The 14,374-nt window shown below is 45.4% G+C and overlaps 1 protein-coding gene across 1 annotated transcript in view; it reads left to right on the top strand.

Moving 5' to 3' along the window:
• The first annotated feature begins 286 nt into the window (after positions 1-286).
• Positions 287-14,374, top strand: part of BBS1 (Bardet-Biedl syndrome 1) — a 67,974-nt gene continuing 53,886 nt past the window's right edge. Inside the window, exons 1-3 of the mRNA XM_068128159.2 lie at positions 287-375; positions 13,053-13,129; positions 13,293-13,327. Coding sequence (XP_067984260.2) covers positions 344-375; positions 13,053-13,129; positions 13,293-13,327 — 144 coding nt within the window. The 5' untranslated portion in view covers positions 287-343. The remainder of the gene's footprint in view (positions 376-13,052; positions 13,130-13,292; positions 13,328-14,374) is intronic.

The following is a 14,374-nucleotide window of genomic DNA, read 5'->3' as shown; positions in this document are numbered from 1 at the left end:
TAACGTCCACCAAAGAATGCTGACAGATGGGACACCAAGTTTAACGTCCATCTGAGGGACGACGCCCACATTGATGAATCACCATACCTGTGCAACACCAGGATGACCGTTTATACCTGTCAGTGTGCGTAGGCCATCGGTGCTCTTAACAGTCTTCAAGTTACTCGTCAAGAACACATTCCTTTCCCCGTCCACATAATGCACCTGAGCTGGAGTCTGGAGACGATTCATCACCAGCTGAAGGAATAAACTGAAGAAGAAGAAGAACATCATGTAGCTTAGCAACGAAGGCGACCGGAAAACGGGCCTTGTTATTTTTTCCACGTTCTGCCCTCGCACTCTGATGGCTTCCACACAATCTGGAATTAAAGAGAAGTAAGTGAATGTTATTTTATTCTCGTGTGTCGAATCTGTAAACATAACCACTGTTTAGCGCAGTGCTCGCAAATGGATCATCGACTGCAGTCGAAATTAAATGCACGATCGAGTCAGATACGACCACGTTGTGCTGCACTGGTCGCGTTCCTGTGGTCTTGGAGAACAACAAACCATTGTCCAGTTTGCATTCACTTGTGCATATTTAAGATCCGAGGGAATGAACAAGAGTACAAGGATCACATTCAATAAAATGTAGTGTGCGGTAATTATTTTATACTAGTATAGGTATCGGCGTTGCCGGGCAACGAAAGAGCGATTCGCTGACGGGAATATTCAGAGAGGAGGAGTGGGAGGACGGTGAGGGGTTATCAGAGGAGGGAAGGTGAGCGGGGAGCAGGAGGAGGGGACAGCGGGGACCATGAGGCTGTGGAAAGGGAGCAGGAGGTGGGGGAGAGCAGGAGGAGGATAGCGGGAGGAGGAGAGCAGGAGGAGGGTAGCAGGAGAAAGGGAGAGTTGGAAGCAAGAGGAGGGGAGAGTGGGGAGCAAGAGGATGTGGAAAGGGAGCAGGAGGTGGGGGAGAGCAGGAGGAGGGTAGCGGGAGGAGGGAAGAGGAGGAGTAGGGGAGAGAAAAAGGAAGGGAGAGTTGGGAGCAACAGGAGGGGAGAGCGGGGAGTAAGTGAACGTGGAAAGGGAGCAGGAGGAAGGGAGAGTGGGGAGCAAGAGGATGTGGAAAGGGAGCAGGAGGTGGGGGAGAGCAGGAGGAGGGTAGCGGGAGGAGGGAAGAGGAGGAGTAGGGGAGAGCAAAAGGAAGGGAGAGTTGGGAGCAACAGGAGGGGAGAGCGGGGAGTAAGTGAACGTTGAAAGGGAGCAGGAGGAAGGGAGAGTGGGGAGCAAGAGGATGTGGAAAGGGAGCAGGAGGAGGAGTGAGTGGGGGAGAGGAGGAGGAGGGTAGTGGGGGGAGGGGACAGCGGGGAGCGCATGAGCAGAAGGAGGGCAGAGCAGGGACCAAGAGGATGTGGAAAGGGAGCAGGAGGTGAGGGAGAGCAGGAGGAGGGGAGAGCAGGAGTAGGGAGAGCAGGAGTAGGGAGAGCAGGAGGAAGGGAGAGCGGCTAGCGCAGAAGGAGGGGAGAGCGGGGAGCAAGAGGGGGTGGAGAGGGAGCAGGAGGCGTGGAGAGGAGGAGAGTGGGGAGCAGGAGGAGAGGAGATTGGGGAGCAGGTAGAGAGGAGAGTGGGGAGCAGGAGGCGAGCAGAGTGGGACCAGGAGGAGGGGTGAGTGGAGAGCAGGAGGAGGGGAGAGTGGGGAGCAGGAGGAGGGGAGAGTGGGGAAGCAGGAGGCGTGGAGAGTGGGGAGCAGGAGGAGAGGAGATTGGGGAGCAGGAGGAGAGGAGAGTGGGGAGCAGGAGGCGAAAAGAGTGGGGAGCAGGAGGAGGGTGGAGTGGGGAGCAGGAGGAGGGTGGAGTGGGGAGCAGGAGGAGGGGTGAGTGGAGAGCAGGAGGGGGGAGAGTGGGGAGCAGGAGGAAGGGAGAGTGGGGAGCAGGATCCCAAAGACCCAAAATACCCCAAAGACCCCAAAAAAAAACAACACCAGAAAGACCCCAAAGACCCAAAAGACCCCGAAGATGCAAAATATCCTGAAGACCCTTAAAGACCCAAAAGGCCCTGAAGATCGAAAAGACTCAAAGAGCCAAAATACCCAAAAGACGCCGAAGACTCCGAAGACCCAAAAGACCCCGAAGACTGAAAAAAACCCAAGGAACCAAAAGACCCAAAATACTCCAAAAACCCTTAAAGACCCCAAAGACCCAAAATATTGAAAACACCCCGAAGACCCCAAAAAACACGAAGACCCATAAAGACCCACAATACCAACAAGACAATACCAAGACCCAGAAGACTGAAAAGACTCATAGGAACCAAATGACCCAAAAGACCCCGAAGATGCAAAAGACCCCGTAGACGTCGTTTTTCTCATAATAAACTATATATAATGGAGCAAGTGTTTGTATGTATATACAGTCACTGAAAAAGTAAGTACACCCCATGTAAAGTTTTGACTTTTTCAACATATTTCAACATACAGCTATTTGATCTTCATTTCAACAATAGTGACAGATAAAGGTGATATAATATAACAAATATCATGAAACATTTACATTTTGTAGTCCATTGTATAATTTAAATATATATAAATGCAAATTTCGCATGTGGAAAAAGTAAGTACACCCCAACATTTATCACTACTTTAAATACCTAAAATTAGAATCAGGTGCACCAGCTCAGGTGCAAATGATTAGAACATCGTTAGAGAGGATCTTGGACCTGTCTTATTTAAACCTCAGACATTTAGTTTGGTTTGCTCTTTGTTGTTGAAGTGTGCGGCGTCACCATGCCTAGATCAAAAGAGCTCTCTGAGGCCTTCAGAAAGAAGGTTATAGATGCCTACGAGTCTGGGAAGGGATTTAAAAAGATCTCCAAACAATTTGAAATCAATCATTCGACTGTTCGGAAGATCATCTACAAGTGGAGAAGATTCCAAACAACTGCCAACTTGTTCAGGCCAGGCCGCCCCAGCAAGTTCAGCCCGAGAGCAGACCGCAAGATGCTGAAAGAAGTCTCTAAGAACCCCAGAATGTCATCACGGGACCTACAGGTAGCTCTTGCCACTGTTGATGCCAAAATGCACGAGTCTACCATTAGAAAGAGGCTGCACAAATTTGATCTACATGGGAGGTGTGCCAGGAGGAAACCTTTGCTGTCCAGAAAGACATCAGGGCAAGACTAAAGTTTGCCAATGAACACCTCGGCAAAGACCAGCACTTCTGGAACAATGTGCTCTGGACAGATGAGTCAAAGGTAGAGCTATTTGGCCACAGTACCAGAAGACATGTTTGGCGAAAACCAAAGACAGCATTTGACCACAGGAACCTGATACCAACTGTAAAGCATGGTGGTGGAAATATTATGGTTTGGGGCAGCTTTGCTGCATCAGGGCCTGGGCAGCTCACCATCATAGAATCCACTATGAATTCTTCATTGCACCAGAGGGTGCTTGAGGATAATGTGAGGCCATCTGTCGGAGAGTTGAAGCTCAACCAAAGGTGGACCTTGCGACATGACAATGACCCTAAACATACCAGTAAATCCACCAAGCAATGGCTGAAAAGAAAGAAATGGAGGGTTCTGGAATGGCCAAGTCAAAGCCCGGATCTAAATCCCATCGAGATGTTGTGGGGGGATTTGAAACGAGCTGTGCATGCAAGAAACCCCTCAAACATCGCACAGCTGAAAGAATTCGGCATGGAGGAGTGGGCAAAAATTTCTCCCAGTCGATGTCAGAGACTGGTAGACAGTTATAAGAAACGCCTACTTGAGGTTGTTTCTGCCAAAGGGGGCAATACCACCTATTAGAGCCAAGGGTGTACTTACTTTTTCCACATGCAAAATTTGCATTTATGTTTATTTAAATTATACAATGGACTACAAAATGTAAATGTTTCATGATATTTGTTATATTATATCACCTTTATCTATCAATATTGTTGAAATGAAGATCAAATAGCTGTATGTTGAAATATGTTGAAAAAATCAAAACTTTACATGGGATGTACTTACTTTTTCACGTGACTGTATGTATGTATGTCCACTCTTCACCCATTCGTTGGACAGCTGACTTGACGCCACCCACAATTGTAACCTGAAATACTTAACCTAAAGTACTCAGAGGACCCAAAAGACCCCTCACCCCATCCCCCTAATGACCCAAAAGACTGAGAAGACCCTGAGGACCCAAACGACCCTGAGAACTCAAAAGACCCAAAGGACCCTCAAAAGACCCCGAGGAACAAAAAGACCCCAAGGACCAAAAATATCCAAAATTCGCAAAAGACCCAAAGACCCCGAAGACTGAAAAGACCCAAACACCGAAAAGACCCGAAAGACTCCCAAAAAACAAAGACTCAAAATATTGAAAAGACCCCAAAGACCCAAAAGGCCATGAACATCAAAAAGACCCCAACGACCCAAAATATCCTGAAGACCCCAAAAACTCCAAAGACCCAAAATATTGAAAAGACCTTGAACACTGAAAAGACCCAAAATATCCCGAAGACCCCAAAAAAAACCCAAACAACAACAACCACAACCATTTAAAGGCCATTTTCCCTGCAAGAGCGGGGGTTAGCCTTGCGGTCCCCATGACAATCTTCTCCATTTTGCCCTATTTTCTGCATCTCCCCTTGTTAACCCCCTTGCCCACATTTCTTCTTCCACCACCTTCAGCCAAGTCTTTCTCGGTCTTCCCCGTCCTCTACTTCCTTCCACATTCATTTCCATCACTCTTCTCAACCAGTCACTTTTATCCCTCCTCAACACATGACCAAACCATCTCAACCTGTTCCTCTTCACAGCATCCATCACAGGCTCTATTCCCATCATCTTTCGCAATTCATCATTTGTCTTCCTCTCTCTTAACGATACTCCGCACATCCACCGAACCATTCGCATTTCCACCCTTTCCAGCCTTCGTTGCTGCTCTACGTTCATTACCCATGTCTCGCTCCCATAAATCATAACACTTCTCACACATGCAGCATACACCTTTCCCTTCAGCTTCAATGACACTCCCCTCCTCGTCAGCACGCCACTCAGTTCCCGAAACTTCTTCCATGCACATCTCACTCTAGCAACCGTTGCCGAGTCTGATCCACCTTCTCCATTCAGCATGTCTGCTGGGTAGAAAAATGTTTTCACACCTTCCAGCTTCACGCCGTCTCCAAGATCCAACTCGACAAGACCAAAAAACCCGAACACCGAAAAGACCCAAAAGACCACGCAGACCCAAAAGACCCGAACACAGAAAGACCCCAGAGGTGGATACTTTCAGACCCGAAGACCCAAAAGACCCTGAAGACCCAAAACACCCAGAACACCGAAAACATTCCGAAGACCCAAAAGACTCCAAAGACCCCAAAAACCCTGAACACTGAAAAGTCAAAGAACACTCAAAATACCCTGAAGACCCAAAATACTGAAAAGACCCCAAAGACCCCAAAGATCGTTAAAGACCGCAAATACCCAAAATATTGAAAAGACCCTGAAGACACAAAAGATCCTGAGGACCCTTAAAGACCTCAAAGGCCCCGACGACCCAAAAAATCCAAAAGACCGAGAGGAACCAGAACACCCAAAAGACTCGGAAGACCCTCAAAGACCCGAAATATTGAAAACACCCCGAAGACCCCAAAAAACATGAAGACCCAAAAAGACTCGCAATACTGAAAAGACCCAGAAGACAGAAAAGACCCAGAGGAACAAAATGACGCTGATGACCCAAAAGACTTCATCGTTTTTCTCATAATAATAATAATAATAATAATAATAAGAATAATAATAATAATAATAATAATAATAATAATAATAATTTTTGTAGTCTGCATGTCAGAATGAAAATCTTTAAAAGTGCAAAAATACAGTTGCCCTACCAAATGCCTTTCACAGGAATTAACAGTATAACTTACCAGTTATAATGGAGAAAGTGTTTGTTTATATGCTTTTCTGCACACTAACTCTTCCCTGACTGTTTGACTGAGGTCCGAGGACATTGAAGGAAACTTTCGGGGAATAAAAGTGGACCCAAAATGGCCTCTACGACGCTTCCTTTTTCAGAATTTTTTGAATAATATTTTTTCATTGTTATTTTTGACTTTTTTATTTATTTATTTTTCTGGAAAATTGAGATGCCTCAAAAACCAAGGCCACCTAAGTTGAACAGAGACCAGCAATATTACCAAAGGAAATCAGCAAGAAATCCAAGTCAAAGCAGTTGTGTCAGCCAAAAATATTCTCAACAAGGGATGGCAGAAAAATGTGTTGCACACTTGGAACATGATTGCCCGTAGGGCGGGTACTCTGCTAGTTTACATAATGATAATCATGGTAATGATGTAAATGAACACAGGAGTGTTGGCCAGACCCCATCCGAAAGAAATGGGTTAAGAAACGAATCCGTTCATCTCTGCGTAAGCATCATACAGAGGTTTCCATATTTTCGTCTGAAACACAAGCCATGTTTATGGGAAATTTGGGTGTTATTCACGTGTTCCTATATGCCGATTCATTTCTTAACCCATTTCATCTGGATGGAGTTTGGTCAACACTTCTGTGTTTATTTATGATTACACGTCATTCCCGCGATTATCAATATGTAAATTATTCCCACAGTAGTTTATTTTACAAGGAATGGTTTTACTGCCCATGGCTGTGGAATCACCAGGTGGCTTGGAGGGAGACACAAAATAAAGCTGCCCCCCCCCCCCCGGTGTTTTATTGTTACAAACAATCATTATATGCAACAAACAAATTGAAGGAATAATCACCTTTAATAGGTCCGGGCCCCGGGTGGTTATCCCATCCCCCATTCTCAGCGCCCCTGGGAGGGAGCAGGGGTGTTCCATTACCAATAAGCTTGAAGATCACACGCCCAGTAGCTTAAGCACTCAAGGTAGCACTCCAATGAAATGGTTGATAAGGAACGGCTGGCTTTGCAAGATTTAGCAAGCTGATCGCATTGTTAATCCTACGTGTATGAACGCCATGTGGCCGCACCGCAGATCTCTCTCAAAATACCACTCAACGCCAGCAAATGTGGCCACACCGCAGATCTCTCTCAAAATACCACTCGACGCCAGCAAATTCCACTCATCGCTTCACTGAATATGGAGAAGGAGAGACCTCCTTCGTCGTCTGTTTAAGGTTTATGGAGTTTTCAGAGCCGCCAGGCTCTATATACGTGACGCAGCACGCGCCAAGACAGACAGTGGTGAACGAAGGAGCCTTTATGTAATCCATAATACGATATGGATTTCCCGCTCTCTTTTTAAAATCTCGGAACTGCCTTGCAGAGGGAGGGTTTAAATGTACCCAAACACCCAGTTTTCACTCATGCATTCCGTTGAAGTTCCGTTAGTATGCATGCAAAGTTTCAGGCTGCTAGGTTTCATGGTTTTGGAATTATGGAGGAGACACACACATACTGACACACACACTGACATTTGTTATTATAGATTTGTGTGCACACACACACATGCGTATGTACACATGCGTATGTACATATGCGCCCACTTCCACACACACACACACACACACACACACACACGTACATATGCGCCCACATACACACACATGCGCATGCACACACTTCCACACACACACACACACACACACACACACACACACACACACACACACACACACACACACACATGCGCGTGCGCTAACGGAGGTGGATAGTTTGAGACCTGGTAGATCTCCATTCCATCTCCTGAGATAGCAGGCAAAAATAACTTGCATGCATACACACACACATATACGTGCACACACAAACACACACACACACACATATACGTGCACACACACACACACACACACACACACACACATAAAGGTGGATACATTGAGACCTGAGAGGGTCAGGGCCCCGTTCCACCTTCTGAAACCTGCACTTGAAGATATCAACAAACGACACATGCACGCACACACACACACACACACACACACACACACACACACACACACACACACACACACACACACACACACACACTGACATTTACGATTATAGACTTCAAGTGAAATCAATTTATTTAAAATCAAGGGATGTGGAAGCTCAGATGTAGTGATATCGAATGTAACCATTGCATTTGTCCAGAACGCCTGTTCAGAATATACCAAGGTGTTTGTATGTTTGTTAGGGTGCATCAAACGCCCCATGATTTTCAAAAAGTTGTTGTATTTTAATGTCTATTCCCTCAAATGTTACACTTGTTGGTAGAAGTATGTATGCAAAAAATAGATGAAATCAGAGGTGGTCCTGGGTGGCCACCGGCCATTTTTATATATTTAGGGCCATTTAGGGCCACAGCTAAACTACTTTACAAGATAATGTAAAATTAACTACAAGATAATGTAAAATTAACCATTATACCTATATACAAAAGTAAAGTCCTACTTTTACTAAATGCCTAATATATCAAACAGTTAAAACAACCTTACATGTCAATGTAAAATTAACCAAAATCGTTCTTCATATTACAAAGTTATAGTACAGTGTTGTAGTATTGTACTTTCATTGATTAAAAGTTTGAAAATGTATTAAGCACAACGCCAATGTCACTACTCCAACTTTGCTCGTTTCCGCAAATTTGGCCTCGCTTTGCGGTCACATTCAACCACTTGAAGAAGATTTTGGAAGTGGTCTTCTCTTCTTGCAGTTGAGACAAAATCAGTTGCGAGCTTTACTGCTCTCTCCGCAGGGTCATTCACAACATTAAGCCCATCCACAATGGACTTGGCTGCCTTGAAGTGCTCATTGTTCTGCCAAGTGTCAACATCCTCTGTTAGGAAGGTCATATCTAGGTGAAGAAGGTTTACTGTAAACCACGAGTCCTCGTTCACAAGATCAGCCAGGGTTGTCGCTTCTGTAATTTTTGGAAATGACGGTTTGCCATATCCAGAACCGTAGCGGTGTTTTGGAGTGCTTGGCATTTCATCTGGTTGTATGGCCAGTAACACATCTGCAAGGGCACGACGATCCTTTTGAGGAATTGCATTGCTGAACAGTGCCAAAACAACCAGTTCTGGGGTTAAATACCACAAATGTCTATCAAAGGCTTTCACAGCGCTGACTGAAATGGTTGAGTTGACAGCTTTATAGTTGAGCAGAGTCTTGTAAAAGCACAAATCAAACCATGGGGCATTTGAAGCAGACTGACATATGAGCCACCAATCACAATAAATATAAACAACAAAAACAACAAACTCCTTCAGTTTTTTCTGTTGATGTTGTGTTGTTACAGTTCCTCGAGGTAGTAGAGAAATTTGCTCTTCAAGTAGGCATATTTTGATGGAATAAAGAATCTTTGACATCCACCTTGCTTTATGCATGGCCCCTGGTCTGTGGAGTGTTCCTTGTTTTGTGACATCATCATCGAGGACTACCTGGCAGAGTTGTGCCATTTCCTTGTAGTCTTCCCTACAGTATGAAGCGCTTGTGCGGATTGTGCTTAAAACCTTGTTTTTGCAGGATAAAAGCAGCTGTTGTGCATAGCCATTGTACATGGAAATGTCAATTTTGGTTAAACTTTCATTCTTTGCATGCGATATGCGTTCCCAATTCTTCTGGAATTTTTGGAACAAAGATACTTCTGGAGACTTTGATGCCTCAATTTTGAGAACGTCAAACACATGATCCAGGATTACCTCTCCAACATGATGGCGACATGCACACCACAGAAGAGCACGGTCCAGTTTTGATTGAATGGTAACACAGGCAGCTGTAACGTGTCCAGTGTTTGATGCTGTTGTGTCAAAACATAAGTTGACAACTGATTGTTTGCACTTCCATGAATGTAGATACGTGTAAGTGTGCTCAGCAATGATGTCACCTGATGACCTATCACTTCCAGGAGGATATCTAGCCACCCCCAGTAGCTTTACATCAGTGGCATTCCCAACCAACACTGGCAATCTTTCTTCCTTGACATTCTTGTTTGTGAGCGTTGGTATCTGCTTGCCATCCCAGTGAAGTGTTGCAGCTGTTGGGGCGATCCAATTTTCTTGAATATCTTTGGCGATAGCACTTGTTATTGATCGTCGAGCCTTATCAGCAGTTGAGTACGACTTGGCCACACGACGTGGATCACCTCCTGCCTCTTGAATTACAGCTTTGGTGAGCGCAACCTGTTGAACAGGAGTTATGTTTAGTCGAGTAGCAACAGACACAACTGAATGTCTTTTCAGAATATCATGAGGAATAAAGGCAGATGTACCTGCATATGTTGATCTGTGGTGACTACGCTTCCTTTGAAACTCTGGAATCGCCTCTTCTTCAGTTTCTTCCAAGCTATCTGCAGAGTCACTATCATCAGAGCATACAGAACTAATTGTCATCTCTTGTACACTGGATGATTCATGACGTTCTCATCTTGAAGCTTCCGCTAAGAGGCGTTTTTCTTTTCTATGATCTTTATCAACTTTCTTCTTGTCAACACCACCAAATGAGGCTACTCTGTCAGATTTCATTGACTCTAAAAATACTCTATCTTCCTCATTCTTAATGTTTGTCATTGCATCTTTTGTCCATACACCAAAGGTCTTATCAAGACGTTCATTCATGGTTTGCAACTTAGCCAAAGTGCTTGGAGATTCTCGGCGAGAAACAGGTATTTGACGCAATTTGTTATTGTCATTAAGAAGGTCAAGTATTAGTTTGCAGCATTGATGGTCTGAAAGCATAGGAATATTTGCTTTAGTGTAGAATTTTTTCAGCTGGATAAGGACGATGCTGGCAGATTTCCATTTCAGTGGCTGAGTTTGTTTGCCTTCACATATTTCTTTCTGGATGTACCACATCACGCATCGAAGAACCTGCCGGCAAGTTGGGAGGCGGACTCCTGTCAATGTACCATCTGCTTCTGTAAAAGCATTGCCAAGACCAAAAATGGCACTTGCTAATCTGGTCTTCTTATCTGCCATCTGAAAGAAAATAAAGGATATTATTAGACTACTAGTATGGGACCCACGATTAGACCTCCGATTTCATTCATGTAAAAATACAAACTAATTATCAAACCATCGTTTTTTGCATAAAATTGTTATATTTGTATTCCTCTCATCAAGACCTTCAATTTGATACCAAACATGACTAGGTTTGGGTGTAAAATAACAAAATCAAACATTTTTACATAGTGCGGCCCCGAAAATGGCCCTAAATATATAAAAGTGGCCGGTGGCCACCCAGGACCACCTCTGATTTCATTTATTTTTTGCATACATACTTCTACCAACAAGTGTAACATTTGAGAGAATAGACATTAAAATCCAAGAACCTAAGGGCGTTTGATGCACCCTAATGTTTGTATTACCTAATTTTAGGTAGTAGGTTGTGGACAGCAACAGCTCAGGGTGGTACCACCGTTCTGAATTAGGAACGTTAAAGTGGTGCCCGGAACCATCTTACACTGACACAGGGTTGCTGGTCTTACTTTCTGTCTCACTCAAACTACAGCTACCGGCCTAGCTTCAACCTCTCTTTCTCACAAACAAACACCATACACTTTTCATCATACACTTTTCTTCTCTTTTATTGAAGGCCTGGCCTCGATGAGGGCTATATAGTCACAACATAAAAATAAAAAATCCACATGTGCAAATGGATTGAACAGGTAGCTTAAGACTTTGTATCAGTACAGGTACCTCAAAAACAAGCTGCGATGTTTTTTTCTGTTACGCTGTGCAGGCTTTGAAGCACTCACTGCCTGTGTAGACAAATCCTTGTTATCCCCATGCTTTAAAAATGAGGGGGAGGGGACACGCAGCTATGTCTGTCTGTCTGTCACGCTATCTCCCCCTAAACGAAGGAAGGAAAGGAACTGGAACCACCTTAAGAGGACATTTTTCCCTGCAGAGCAGGGGTTGGCCTTTTTTCGGGCACCGTGGTCCCATTTTTGAAGCAATGTTTTATGGCCGGATGCCCTTCCTGCCGCCAACGCTGTTAGTCGCCTCTTGCGACACACAGGGAATTACCAGCAAGCTGGTACTCAATTTGCCGACCTCGGAAGGATGACAGGCTGAGTCAACCCGCCTGGCGTTAATTCAGCGATTGACCGGGATTTGAACCCAGGATCCTCGGATCCCAAGCCGGCACCCCAACCGCTGAGCCGGCACCCCAACCGCTGAGCCGGAACCCTAACCGCTGAGCCGGCACACCAACCGCTGAGCCGGCACCCTAACCGCTAGGCCGGAACCCTAACCGCTAAGCCGGCACCCCAACCGCTAAGCCGGCACCCTAACCGCTAAGCCGGAACCCTAACCGCTAAGCCGGAACCCTAACCGCTAAGCCGGCACCCCAACCGCTGAGCCGGCACCCTAACCGCTAAGCCGGCACCCTAACCGCTAAGCCGGAACCCTAACCGCTAAGCCGGCACCCTAACTGCTAAGCCGGCACCCGAACCGCTAAGCCGGAACCCTAATCGCTAAGCCGGCACCCCAACCGCTGAGCCGGCACCCCAACCGCTAAGCCGGCACCCTAACTGCTAAACCAACACCAGGCTTCTAAATGGTTGTGCAGAAATTCACCAAACCTAGTAGTTATGAATACCACATGGTAAGAAGGTGGGAGGACAGTACCCCCCCCCTACCCCACCCTTTTGTGCCCTGAGTGTGGTTAAAAGGTCAAATACCAAAAAATGTCACTGCAGGCATATTTGAAAACATTATTTATGAAAGTGTTTTCATGTAATCAACATTGAAGGACACGTGAAATATGTAACAACATTTTGGATTTGACCCTTGGTTCATGCCCATGGGGATGGGGACTTACGGTGACAGGTGTCAAAACGGAAGATTTTTTAAACTCAAAATTTGATATTGGATCATTCCTGGTGGAACCTTTTGTCATCTTTCAACTTTGCTTAAGGTGGGAAGCGTGGGGAATGGCGATGGCATCGACTTCTGTCTAGTTATTTATTTAAATTAGAAAATGAACCCAGATTAGACATGCTGGAGGTCACCACGCTACCAACGTGCCCGACTACCCTAGCATGAGCAATAGTGCATCTTGAATTGTAACTGCCGCTCACATGATGGACCCGATACCGATGATGGTTTTTGTTTTGCAGTCCTGGAGGAGAGTCAAAGTGGTTGCACGTGCACTACGATCCACTGGCCAATATCCATGCTTTGTCGTCGGGTCTAGGTACGTCCAGCTCACTACCACACATTTTTTTTCACTCATCATCTTGATGCTGACACGCTCTCTTCTTCCATCTTGGAATTGCCTAGTCACTCGGTACCTCCAGAGCAAGATGGATGCACTCCATGTTGAAAAATGACCTTTGCTTGCTCTATTCTCATTACAGCCTTGGCAGACCTGCATGGAGATGAGGATGTTAAGGTATGATTTGCAAATTGATTGCTGGTGGACGTTCAAGTTCCCACGTTTTTTTTTTTTCAATGAAGAGTATGCGATGGTCACCAGTCCCCTCAAGGTCAAATTCCTGTTCAGGGGTCACTGCATCAGTAGCAATGGCACGCTCATGCCCATCATTTTTTTGGAGACTGAATCGAGGCTCGTGAAAGAGCTAACATTTACTTCACAAACAAATCAACCAGACAAACAAAATATATGAAAAGAGGGAGCGGAAGACAAGATAAGGAGAGAAGGGGAAGCATACAACCACAACATTTGAGAGCAGGGAGATGTGTGGGAGGGAGAGGGCTTGGGGGGAGGAGGCGTGGGAAGGGGGGGTGGGGGTGGGAGAAGTATAAAACACAAGGACACCAAGGACTTCCAGGACAGAAGTTGGTATTTCAAAAAAGTGGATTTGGGGTGAAATTAGCGGGGGTAGAAAAGATCAAGGTTTTGGATGGGGGAAGATAAGAGATTTTATGTTTTGATAGTTTTGAGCTTTGAGCTCATCAAGTTTTGAGCAAGTTGACAGTCACCTGCAGTCTGATGTATTTTATTTCCTGATGGATTTAATTAAATAAACATCGGATGCAGAATTTGCTCCATCAAGATTGACTAAGGGTGGGGTGGCACAGAATTTGCTCCATCAAGATTGACTAAGGGTAGGGTGGCACAGAACTTGCTCCATCAAGATTGACTAAGGGTGGGGTGGCACAGAACTTGCTCCATCAAGACTGACTAAGGGTGGGGTGGCACAGAATTTGCTCCATCAAGATTGACTAAGGGTGGGGTGGCACAGAACTTGCTCCATCAAGATTGACTAAGGGTGGGGTGGCACAGAACTTGCTCCATCAAGATTGACTAAGGGTTGGGTGGCACAGAATTTGCTCCATCAAGATTGACTAAGGGTAGGGTGGCACAGAACTTGCTCCATCAAGATTGACTAAGGGTGGGGTGGCACAGAATTTGCTCCATCAAGATTGACTAAGGGTAGGGTGGCACAGAACTTGCTCCATCAAGATTGACTAAGGG

Source organism: Myxine glutinosa, chromosome 9 (assembly GCF_964187855.1).
Source record: "Myxine glutinosa chromosome 9, kmMyxGlut1.1, whole genome shotgun sequence".
Lineage (NCBI taxonomy): Eukaryota > Metazoa > Chordata > Myxini > Myxiniformes > Myxinidae > Myxine > Myxine glutinosa.
Note: the sequence above shows the minus strand (reverse complement) of the source record. Positions and strands in the feature narration are given on the sequence as shown.